This window comes from Halichondria panicea, chromosome 6, assembly GCF_963675165.1.
Source record: "Halichondria panicea chromosome 6, odHalPani1.1, whole genome shotgun sequence".
NCBI lineage: Eukaryota > Metazoa > Porifera > Demospongiae > Suberitida > Halichondriidae > Halichondria > Halichondria panicea.
In genome coordinates this window covers 3,647,278-3,660,017 of record NC_087382.1, presented here as the reverse complement: position 1 = coordinate 3,660,017, position 12,740 = coordinate 3,647,278, and the positions used below count along the sequence as shown (strand labels likewise).

At 41.0% G+C, this 12,740-nt stretch overlaps 1 protein-coding gene and 1 pseudogene across 2 annotated transcripts; one reads left to right on the top strand and one right to left on the bottom strand.

The window, feature by feature from the left end:
• Positions 1–82: 82 nt before the first annotated feature.
• Positions 83–2,306, bottom strand: LOC135337212 (DNA repair nuclease APEX1-like; annotated as a pseudogene).
• An 80-nt stretch (positions 2,307–2,386) lies between these two features.
• On the top strand, positions 2,387–12,613 carry LOC135337446 (uncharacterized). 2 transcript variants are annotated; one of them, XM_064533385.1, is made up of 6 exons: positions 2,387–2,467; positions 4,875–4,947; positions 5,139–5,194; positions 10,735–10,796; positions 10,923–11,031; positions 11,414–12,613. In XM_064533385.1, exons 1-6 carry the CDS (start codon positions 2,402–2,404, stop codon positions 12,413–12,415), a joined length of 1,368 nt encoding a protein of 455 aa, XP_064389455.1. In that variant the 5' UTR covers positions 2,387–2,401; the 3' UTR covers positions 12,416–12,613. The 2 variants fall into 2 exon arrangements, with proteins under 2 accessions (XP_064389455.1, XP_064389456.1); XM_064533386.1 differs by lacking the exon at positions 2,387–2,467 and adding an exon at positions 2,732–2,873.
• Positions 12,614–12,740: the final 127 nt, after the last annotated feature.

Here is a 12,740-nt window from a genome sequence, read left to right as displayed (position 1 = left end):
CCTTCCAAAGTCAAGTTATGGGCACTTAAAACTATAGCTAGCAAAATCAAAACTAAACTTGCTAGAATTGTCGAGAGATTTTTCACGCTCCACCACTTACATCCAGACTGTGTAGATGATTGTTGTATCTGTCATAATAATGCTGGAATCTCTTAGTGTGCGACTGAAGGTCCTCTGTAGCTTTCTTAACATAGGCAGCCTCCATGTCTCCTCTGGACCTCTCCACAGTCGTGTTGGCCTTCTCCTGAGCAGTGAACCGGTTACAGCTACAAAGGGGAGGGAGGTCAATAGACAACTGAATTTCATGGAATGGCCTCTAAAAAAGTATTTGTTGAATAAATTAAAACTGCAACGGTACCGATTCACACTACGAAGGAAAAGGAGGGAGCTAGGTCAATAGACAAGATTGATATCTGTTGCCCATATCATTTGTGACATTTGTGTGAAATATGAACTGAAAAAGTTATGAGAACAGCAAAGCTAGTACACATAGCTAGCTATAGATGACAATCAGTTGTAAGAGCGTTTTTGAATGTAAATTGGCTATGTACGACTTACGTAAAGTATCCCCCAGTTCTGTGGTTATGTAGACTCTAGGGATCAAGACACACCCAGCAGAAATCATGGCGACACTAGAGGCAACAAAAGATGAACTAGGTGCAGCCGTTTCCAGTCTAATAATTATGTTAAGCCCGTACCTGTTTACAAGTCATGTGATTGCATCCGTCATTCTTCTGAATTGGAGCTCTATAAGGAAATATTGAAATCAGACAACAATGAAACGTATAATTATGTACAGTAACTCTAAATATTATTGTTCTATTGATTCTATACTCTATTCCAACGTACCTGCAGTGTGGATAAGGCTTTGTGTTTCTTATGATCCAGCGAGCGTCTGCTTGTGCCTGTGAGGCTACCTTCTTTGCCTCGTCATCTAGTGTGTGTGGGTGGTGGGGGTGGTGGATAACTAAGACAGTGTGCATGTGTTGGGTATTAGTAGCAGGATCGTGGACATGATAACACAGATACACTCTATTGCTAGAGTAATGCAGGAGCACTAACCAGCCAGTGTTCTTGGCTCTGGCGTTGAACCGGTATGACTAGTAAGTGTACGCTCCAGAGAGGTTGGGATACAGGTGACGGAAGGTGTCCACGAAACCCTCCTCCAGTAGCTCTGTGAAGTCCTGTCTCTCCTCGGGCGTGAAACCAGCTGTCTTTGTGTTTGTCTTGAGGTTCTTTAAATCTACACGTAGATACATACATGCATGTACACAAAGTCAAGGCAAACTCTGAAGGTACCTATCTCTTTATGGGCCACATTGAGGTCCCCACAGAGAAGGACTGAGATCTAGTTTCTTCATGTACTCTCTGAGGTCCCTATCCCAGTCTTGCTTGTACTGTACGAGAGCCTCTTGAGGCCATCACCAGCATTGGGCACATCTATATACACAGGGCACAACATAACAGTGACAATAGGAATCTAAATAAAATCAGAACCAACTTACAAGATGTAAGGAAATAGAAGTGCTCATCTTCAGCAGTGATGATCCTACCCTCACAATCAAACTTCTCAATTCCCAAACCATTGGTCACTGAAATTGGCTTCTCTTTGGAGTACAGCCTGCACAATACTTGTAACTAACCACACAACAGTTGGTGAATATGCCTCACCCCACACCGCTGTAGCCTCTTCTCTGCGGAGTGCCAGTAGACGTGGTAGCCAGGAATACCGAGCTGGTTCTGTGTGTGTGTGTGTGTGTGTGTAGGGGGGGTTGTGTGTGTGTGTGTGGGGGGGGGTGAGTGTGTGTGTGTGTGTGTGTGTGGGGGGGTGTGAGTGTGTGTGTGTGGGGGGTGTGTGTGTGTGGGGGGGGTGAGTGTGTGTGTACAGTGGCTGTCCTACCATAGGAAGCTCTTTCTCAATACACTTGGTTTCTTGTACACAGAATATGTCTGGGTATTCTCGTGCAATGTACTCCAGACCACCATTCTGTACACAGTGTATAAAATGCGGTTGGTTAATAATTGTAATTATTGAGGACAGAGGAAACGATACCTTTATCCACGTTCTGATTCCATTCACATTCCATGAGCTGGTCCATGGTCTGAGTACATGTGATCAGTATCAGTTGATAACATAGTTGGAATATATACCTCCAGTCTTTAGTTTGTCCCAATTCGATACCATCCCATTGTTTTCCTTGCCCTTCCCTTTGCTCACAGCCTCTCTATCAGTAGCTTCTTTATTGTGCAATAACCTCTAGACTAAAGTGGTGCTCAGACGGACATTCCTAGTGCGGCTGATTCATGAGAAAACGAGCGAATACCTGAACAAGGTGGGAGCAAAGAGCAGACTACGTGGACACAATGTGTGAGGTGTGTGTGCCAGTGACGTACCTCCTCAATGGTGGAGCCAGAACCTCCTCCTACAGCAGCAGGAGTCTCCTGGTTATGTGGGTGTTGGTATGAGGTAAAATAGCACAGTACTCAGTAGCTATATAGGTAGATATATAAACAAATACATCTCTACAGCTAGCTAGCAACAGGCTATCAAAGTAAGTTCTACACTAGATTTCTATTAAAGTAGAACCTTTCTTTTTCTTTCTTTTGGCATAACTTGGACTGCAGATAGTGAGAGAGCTCTTGGAAACAGACGTAGACTAGACAGTGGCACAACAATCAATGGTGGCCACATTGCATAGGGAAAAACCCTACCTGTAAGTGCAGTGTAGAACTACTGTTAGGGAATATCCCTTCATTCTTACTGCCATGGAGAGTGTTGTGATCAACTGGAACCTCCTGTGTCTTGTCTTGTCTTAGGAACAGTGCTGCTCACCAAGCTGCTCAGATTTTGGAGTCCCAAGCTATCTAACAAAGTCAGTTTACTATAATTATACTGGTCTAGATGCTGGAATATAGTTTTAACACACGTATCTAGTTGGTGTATTGGTACTAGCTCTAGTCATCATGTGTGTAGTCTACTGGACTGTTGATTGGAAGAGAGGCCCTTCATTACAATACTATGTTTGCAAGATGAATGTGTGTACCTCTACTCTAGTGTTCATGCTGAGTGTATCATGTTATTGGCATTGTCAGCACTAACTTGCTTAACAAGTATCTATTGACGCTGCACATTATTCTAAAATTCATAGTCCCCTCATTGCTAAGAAACCTTCGCAGTTCAATTACAGTAGCTCTGGGAAATGTGAAGCCTTTACAACTTGTTTTCCTAGCTGGTATTTGATGAGCAATTGTCTTGTGATGATTAGCCAGTTAACGAGCGAATGTTTGTGTACATGCTGGTAATGTGTGTTTTAATTGATAGCCTAATTTAGTGGAAGGGATGTATTTATTTTGGTCAATTAGCAATCATGGATCTAAACACACCATTAGATAGATCTCCCTTAGAGCTACATAATACATCTTCTCTTTCTAGAAGCGAACCTTCCAAACTTAAATTATGGCCAGTTAGCTAGCAAAAAATCGGCTAAAATTTGAAGACGATACACCTGTGCTGTGTCAGCAAATTTGGGCCCGATTAAAAGCCTCAAGTTAAACCCATAATTAGATAGACCTCCCTTAGAGCTACAGAATGCATTTTTTATTTCTGAAATCGGATCTTCCCGACTCAAGTTACGAGCAGTCAAAGTAAACATACATAGTACCTCTATAACGAACACCTTTGGGAACAATGTGTTGGCCTTTATACAGAGGTGACCTTTGTTGAGGGGTTGTTTTGTACACAAACTGTTGATTATGGACCTGGCCTTGGTATCGCAGTTAGCCTCTCTTCATGAGTGGCCATTAAAGTGGGCTCCACCAGTAGGTAGGTACCGTGTTTGCATGAGTACCGTGTTTGGATGAGTACAGTGTTTGGATGGGTACAGTGTTTAGATGAGGTCATTGTTTGTTGAAGGCTGTGCTTTTAACACTTGCTAATATTTCCCCATGTCATGAGACACAGTACATTTTAGGAATGTTTGTAGTGACTATCACTCCACTGACTGACTGACGAGGTATGTTCAGCGTTAAATGAGCTGACACGTTCGTTACTGCTGCAAATTAACCAATTAATAATAAGGCTTCACTGTTGTAATGGTCTTGTGGAGCAACTTAAGTAAGTAAAGATGTAACGTGGGAAATGGATGTGGTTACTTATACACACGTTGTACACAATAGATGGATACACACAATCACAGTCTTATGTGTGTATTTTTATCGGCATTCTCAATCACTTAAAATGGGCAGCTGGATGTGTGTGCCTGGAATATTCGAAGTGCTATTTTCAAACCTCAATCTCAATTCAGCATTTTTATAGCTTAATATGTGGTAAACTTGCCTAGGAGGTGGTTGATTGTGTCTAGAGGTGGTTAGTACCAACCACCACCACCACTGACCAGTGGAGGCACATCCCTACACGCATTGCCCTGGGTAATGAATGACCAATATTGTTTACCGTAGTGCTGATGATGCAACCTCCTACATGGTAGCGTACTAATTAGTGATGTCAATGTTTCTAGAGGGGGGGGTACATTCCAATCTGTGTGTGGAGTCTGAAACAGTAGCGAGCCTAACCTTTGGTAACCTTAGCTATTGTCTTGGCAAGTGCTAATAAAAACAATAAACTTGCTCAGTTATGTCTGTGTGTCTGTTACTAATCGCTGTGTGTGCTGTAAGGTTGATCATATTATCTAGGTAGACTGTTTGTGTCCTGTTTTAGTGTGTGTGTGTGTGTGTGCATGTGCGTGTGCGTGTGCGTGCGTGCGTGTCAACCCAGAGATATAAAAAATGCCGAAACCCGGGATCGAACCAGGGACCTTTAGATCTTCATTCTAACGTGTGTGTGGTCACTAAGTAACCATCTATTTTCCTCGCAGCTGGTGGCATCAAAGTTCCTCAACGATGAAGGGGAAATGGAAGCTCTCACTAACACGGATTTTTCCACCATCGGTTCGTTAATGTGTACATGACGAGATGAAGCGTCTGATGTTTATAATAATTATTGTTATTTTGTTTATTTTGTTAATTTTCACTCTCAATCACATCACAGCACTCTTGTACATAGCTAGCTTTAGCACACTCACTTTGATGTGTTGTAGTGGGTGTGGTTTATTCCCTTTGATGTATTCGCCCACACACAGGCTCCACCCCACGCAATCGACTGGATCACTTGGAAATCAGATTCTTGCAAGCAATTGTGAGTTAATGCTGATATTGATATAAGAGGGTGGCCTGCTAACACAGGTCCGAACACATGCTATGGATACCGTATAGCGGGTAATTTTCGGGGGATAAAATATTCGTGGTTGAGCAGTATTTAGTCATTTCGTGGATAATATTTTCGTGGTTGCTGTTTGCACTGCAGGTAAAGGTAGACAAGGTCGCTTCATTCGTGGGTAAAATATTTGTGGTCAGTGCTTCAACCACGAAAACCACGAATATTTTACCCCACGAAAATTACCTTCTATAGTACTTTGGGGCCCATTAACCTGGCTGTATTCCAGAGGGTGGCCTGCTAATACTGTAGCGTGGGCAGTTGTGTACTGATATGCTATTACCTCATCAAGGTGTGTGTTGTAAGGTGGTGGTCCATTGTCCAGACTGGCTAATTGCTGATCCTATTAGACTATTGTTGTTAGTCTGAGAATGCACTCTGCATGTTTGTCTTGTTTATATGATTTCAGCGGACTTTCACTTTGTGTTGCAGTGAACCATGATTGTGTGTGTGTGTGTGTGTGTGGGTGTGTGGGTGGTGGTGTTGTGTGTGTGTGTGTGTGTGTGTGTGGTGTGAGTGGGTGGGTGTGTGTGTGGAGGGGGGTACAGTCAGCAATTAATTTTTAGGGAAGTACGATGTACATTACGTGTCATAGATTCTGTAAACTACAGGAATTGCCTAAACACGCAATTTATTAATTCTCCAATTAAAAAACAATTATTGTGAATTAAGTGTCATTTACTCAAGCGTAACTAGAGTGCGTATGATTATTTTATGCTGTAATGTACCTCACGTAAGGGTCTGTATCGTACCAACTGGGTGGGGTTTAACAACAGGGTTTTGGCGAATCTTTGCAACATCAACAAAAAGCGTTGAGGGCGCACTAATTTTATACTAGATATAGACACTTGTTGACAAGGGCAGAACAGATGGGTGGGGCTTGTTAAACACCAGGAAGGCTGGAGGAAGGGTGGGGCTCACTGCTTGGACATGGACAAGTTAGCAGCGTAGAGCTAGAAGCTTAGCACTGGCTACATGCTGTATACGGACAAGCTTTTCTTTTCAATAGTTTATGAGACTGTTAGCTAGTTATATCCAAGGTGAGATAGCTTAGGTAGCAGGCAGTTTTCATTCCAGTGGCTATTATAACAGTTATTGTCAACTACATTCAAATTAATTTGTTCGTCTTTGGCCTCGGAGGTGTACTGCCATAAAGTCTGATGGACAATAACTAGACTACACTCAAAAATGTTAGAGAATTGATTGATTTAATTATCTGTACGTGCTGTGAATGTTATTAATGAGTAATATACGTTCCTGTGTGTAGCCACTCTGGCGACAGGTGTGTGGTTTTGTAGTCGTCCAATCAAAATACTTCATTAAAACCCCATGATCTTAAGGACTGAAATATGATCGTTGAAATTATTCCTTTTCCCATCTCTTGTTTCTTTGTTGACTTCCATTTATAGTTGAGCAATTTGTATGTCGAATGTTTTCCCACATTTTCATATTTTGTTTTCGTTAATTGCGTGTAATTAGATATTCACGATAATCTCCGTGTCCATGTAGTCCATGTGCTAATTATGTTCTTGTTTCCATAGCAACTCGTTCAAAATACGATATATTTTTCAGTGGGAATTTTTTCAGATGGTCCAATCAATTACTCCATTTTAATACTAATTTTACATTACATAATGACCCGTCATAATCTTTTACCATTTCCACTCTTGAACGAAAAATTTGACGATTTGGAGATATTTGGCCAAATTAAAGTTTTCCAGTGGACACAATGTCATTGCTGTAGTATAGACGCTTGAGACACCAAATTAAAAACCGCTAAGTCAGTTCAAATTTCAAAAGGCTCATTCACCAATTGTCCAATTATACAGTTCATTGTGATAATTGAAATTGGCCGATAGCAGCCTCGTTAAAGGTTATGGATAATGATGATATAGCATCATTATCCATAACCTTTAACGAGGCTGCTATCGATGATGCTATCATCATTATCCATAACCTTTAACGAGGCTGCTATCGGCCAATTTCATACACCATTACACACACACACACACACACTAGGTCCACTATTGAGGCCACTGATTTACGCTATTAGTACAACTACCCATGATATTTAAACTATAGATATAATTTTATAACATGCATACATGCATACATGCCATTGTGCGTAATTATCATAATTTGCTCTGCGCGTGTGGGTGTGTGTGGGGGGGGAGGGCGAACATTTCTTAAATATTTTTGACATGTTTTTGAGTAGCCTATCTGATTCGTAAGGTCAATTACGGTGACCTTTTAGCTACCTACGCAAGTGGGCATCTTCTGGTATGTTTCACTCACATTCTCAATAATCATGATAATAATAATTATTATACGACCGTAGTACATGCTGAACGTCATTATTAGTGCAGCTGGGAGCTAAATACCGTCCATTCTTGAATCAACATTACGTGTGGAGGTTGTCCCGATATTTACTTCCACATCCGTTCATTATTGTATGTATAGCTATAGTGATGATTCAATCATTCTGCATATTTCTGGTCATGACCTCTTAAGTACCTCTCGTAGTTTTAGGCCAACTGTAGTAATGTCATAGTGGTAGCTCCTTGGGTAGACCAACAGTGGCTGCATTATAGAGGGTGGCCTACTAACACAGGTCCAAACACATGCTATGGAGAGACTTTGGGGCCCATTAACCTGGCTGTATTATAGAGGGTGGCCTGCTAACACAGGTCCAAACACATTCCATGGAGAGACTTTGAGGCCCATTAACCTGGCTGTATTATAGAGGGTGGCCTGCTAACACAGGTCCAAACACATTCCATGGAGAGACTTGGGCCATTCCTGCTTATAGGACACCACAACAGACAGGCATCACTGATCTCCATACACGTACATACGTTGCAATGTTATTGGTATACTGAGAGCCATGTCTCTACTGCCATTGTTGGGAGAATGTGGCGATTGGATTTCAATTTTCTAGGAAGTTGTTGTTTGTGTTCAAACATGTATTATACTCCTTCCCAACTGTAACAAGAGGTCAAATTCTGCACATTCGTAGTTCACTAGGTTTGATCGCACTTAGCTCTCCCTATCTCCGACATGTATACTCATGTAGCAGAGTGGCGCAGTGGAAGCGTGCTGGGCCCATAACCCAGAGGTCGATGGATCGAAACCATTCTCTGCTATACTTTTTTGCACATGCTAGGTAGGGTTCATGTATTTGCCCTCAAATATGGTGTGTCTCTGAAATTTAATAGCTCCTCCTTTAATTGGAATAGTACCGGTACAATGATACTGTCTATACACGGTCTTGTTAGAGCCTATTATTATAAGTAGGCCCAAATTTGATGAAATGTAATCTGGTTTTGTTGTCAGTATCGGCTGTGTTGTGTTGTGCGATCATGTGTATAGTTGGTGCATGCTCAGATAGCCCCAGGCAATACACGGCAGGGTGGAGTGGGGGCAGACTATACTGTAACACTAACCTGTCGTTGTTTGTCATTTAGAAGGTGTGTGTGTTGGTTGTTTCAGTGTAGTATTGTATATATCGTGTTTCCATTGTGTGGTTCTTAAATTACTCAAATTACGACTTTTCGCATAAATCACAAGGGAAAGACTCGCAAAGAGTGAGCATGCAATTTCCCATGCTTTACATGCAATTCATGACAATAGTTAGAAATGCAATCAATCAATGCTTGTACAGTGTCATTCGCAATCAATTAACCTCACGTTCGAAACCCGATATACGACATGTGTTGTCTCAGTGTAATAGCAGACATGTGCATGTGTGCACAGTGCATGCATGAAGCCATACTAGGACTATTATAGACTTACTATTTCGGCAAATTAATGCTGGGCCACCGTATCAAACTAAGCGCCTAATTTGTCCTCCTTTCTGACCTCATTTGATAGACTTCCCTCAGAGCACTGCAAAATTTATTTCTTACTTCAGAACTTCCAAACTAGTACAATAATTATATAAAAGAAGTTCGCCATAACCGGATCTTAGTTCAGGTAAACTACATCTAAGTTAGGAGAGGCATGTCCGCCATTTAAACTTGTTGCCATAATAGATCCATTGTTTGTTTATTGCATGACCAAAAACTTCTATATCAACTAACTATTGTTGCTTGTACGCAAGTCTTGTGATCTCCGTGTTTGTATCATCAGTACGTACACATTGAGGGTGGCCCATTCACTTGTAGTGTCGCCACGGTAATGCATGCTATCACAACACTCCTGTATTTATTTTATTGTGGCATTCTTACCCATTAAGAAAAATTCTTTATTCAGTCGTGGTGGTTCATTCTCTATCTGAAGCTAAATACATGTACAGGACATGCGATACGTTTATACTGGAGCTTGTGTTGTTATGCTTCTGTGTGCGCATACGGTAGTGTGTGTGTGTGTGTGTGCGTGTCCTTGCAAGTTCAAGCTTCTTGGCTTTTGCTTGCTTTTTTAAGCTTTTATGTAGAAAATCAATGCGTTGTGTGTGTGTGTGTGTAGACTGCTACATATACGGCTGCTCAAGGATCAATAAAATGCGTTTTCTTTGATCATTATTACTATTTATGACTTGTTATTTCCGTGTTTTTGCCTTAAGCCTTGCGCATAACTTCATATTCCTCTCAATTCAAATATTCAAATCACATTTTTAATGTGTGAAATCCTTTCGTTATGTTGACGTTTGTTTGAAAACATGTTGCAAATTATTATACTGATTTCCACAGTGGGATTGTTGCCTGGCAACACGTACGTGTACGGCAGATGTGTAAAATAAACTACCCAATTATTAACATTTTGCTATATTCTTTCATTGAATTCTTTTCTTTGTGTGGTCTCTAATTCTTAATCTTTTATCACTATAACTAGCGCTGTTACTTAGCAATAGCATGCGTGCATCTGGGAGAGAAATGTGAAACATTCGTTATTATGACATGATCATCTTTACAAATACTAATTCAATAAGTACATCAAATGAATTTCACATTAGAGTGTACAGAGAAAAAGAGATGATAAGCGGAGGGGGGGGGGGGGGGGTGTAATCTTCCAGCTGCCATAACTTGAGTACCGTTGATCCAATTTCAAATATGTTATGATTTTCTGAAAGCTAAGAAAGAGACCTTTCTAAATCCAAAATTTCATCGGAGCCATAATTTGTCATTTTTTGGCCTTGGACCATGGTACGGCCAAATTGGCGAATATTTTTATCTCTCAAATATGAATTTTGAGGACACTATTTGAAAGGTCTCTTTCCATAAAATCGTTGAAATTGGATCCACGGAATTCGAGTTATGGCAGCTGGAAGAGGGGGAGGGGCAGGGGGTAGTTGAACAGCCATAACTTTAGTATCAAATTCAAAAAATTTATGTTTTGATTTTCTAAAAGCATAGAAAGAGAATGATCTACATGTATATGGCTTGTCATAAGTTGCACTTGTAGTTTGATGGACCAATGGGTATGCGAGCTTGTGTCATGTGATCTGCTGTTGTTTTATCGTGCAGGATTGGAGGCTGTTCGTATCTATGGATGAGTATTACCAGTTTGTCAGAAGTGTGGAAGGGAGGTACGTGTGTGTGGGTGTGGGTGGTGTGTGTGGAGTGTGTGGGTGGTGTGTGAGAAGTGAAGTAGGTAACAATTATTCTGTATTAAATTTATTGCTACCATTGCTATTTGTCCCGCCCACTCACAGAGTTGCACTTAACGAGGCGTGTCAGAGGGGGTGGTTCTCGTACACTGACCTTTGCGCTGTGTGGGGGGCGTCAGATAACATGGCCACCACCTCCAAGACCACTGCTAAGGTATAGTAACGAAGCTACGTACATACCATAAAAAATAATGTGTTTCCATCGCAATGTTACATAACCATATTTTGGCCGTAATTACCGTATAACGGGATATTTCGAGGGTATAATTAATTTTATGTTTGTGGTTTTCACCGATTAAGCATGCACCCGCGAATCTAATATTGCATGCTGCAACAAGGCTGCTATTCCGGTGAAAATTATATTAAATCTGCGAAAGTTTATACCCTCAAAAATACCCGTCCATACTTTGATTTATTCGACCATCATACTTGATTTATTCGAGTAAAGATCATCATACCTACAAAATAATTTTGACTTAGCTGTTAGCATTTTTGTTTGTGTGGTAAAGATCATCACAATAACTCCCACACTCCAGGTTGCCTGTGGAAGTGCTCTGCTCTATCTGATGTGTGTTGCTACCCTCTTTGCCTCCACCCCCACACCACCTGGCAACGACCTTTGTCCCCTGATGTCTCTCGGAAACGACCTCTCCAACGAACTCTCTACGAACGTGGCCATTTTTGACCCCCAAGCGACCCCACCTGTTTCGTTTAACAACCACTCAAAGCTACCACCTGATCTGTCAAATTTGAAGCCATTACTGAAAACTTTTTCGAGTTCCGATCCAAAGAAAAATCTTCCTGAAAATTCCTCACTAAAATCTATAACTAAGAACGATTTTGGACACCCCATTTTTGATGAATATCCAAAAATTCAAACTGAAGAAATTTCCCGCAAATCAGAGATCTTGAATATCACATCAAACGAACCAAGCAACGTGCCTAGCAACGTGCTTAGCAACGGATATTTGGACCCTGGACTGTTTTTGTTATTCAATCTAACAGCTGTTCTTACATTGCCTGAACTTTTGACCCCTGACAACCACTCAAACGCTATTTCGTCTCTGGAACAATTTAACCCTCTGGTCTCTTTATTAATTCATCCTGACGAGCAGCAGGCTCGAAATAATCAGTTTAACCCTCGTATCGATGCAGCTACCAAAGACGTCATTTCGAATGCTACAAGAGTTAACGCTAAAATTAATAGACAAGATAATTGGAATTTGACCTCCGACCACGGATATTTTAACCCCACTATCCCTCAATATCCTCGTGTAGAGCAACCTGATCGTGAAATAGAAACTAACTACATTGGACCTAAGGAGCACTTTCGTCATAACGACCCAAATATCGATATTTCCGGGCAACCATCGCAGAATTGGAAAGAATATCAATCCCCTGTGGTTGTTATAGAAACCATTCCCATGGTTACAGCATCGGAACTGTGGGACTACAAAATTCCGTTGAGAGTGGAAAAGAACAATTTCACACTGAAACATGTTTTAGGCATGCTAGCACACAGCGTGTTGGCATGGTAACCGTCTGTAGAGACTGGACTTTGTAGGCTGTAGAGTTAGTTAGCATGATAATTATTGTAGTTTATTTTCGCCAATTTTGCTCAGAAACAGAGATACCTTATATAGCATTATAGCTGCTATTGTTGGCACCTTTTTAAATTTGGTGGCATGACTTGAGGTTTATTGAATACTTGAGACTATAAATAATTGCAGTACATGTACTAGTATTCTTTTTCCTGGCAAATTTATGTTACAGTGAAGTGTTGCTATATATTAGATAATTAATTGGTAATGGTGGCGGAGGAACAAATTTATAAATAATTATTATAAACCTGCTGGCCATAAT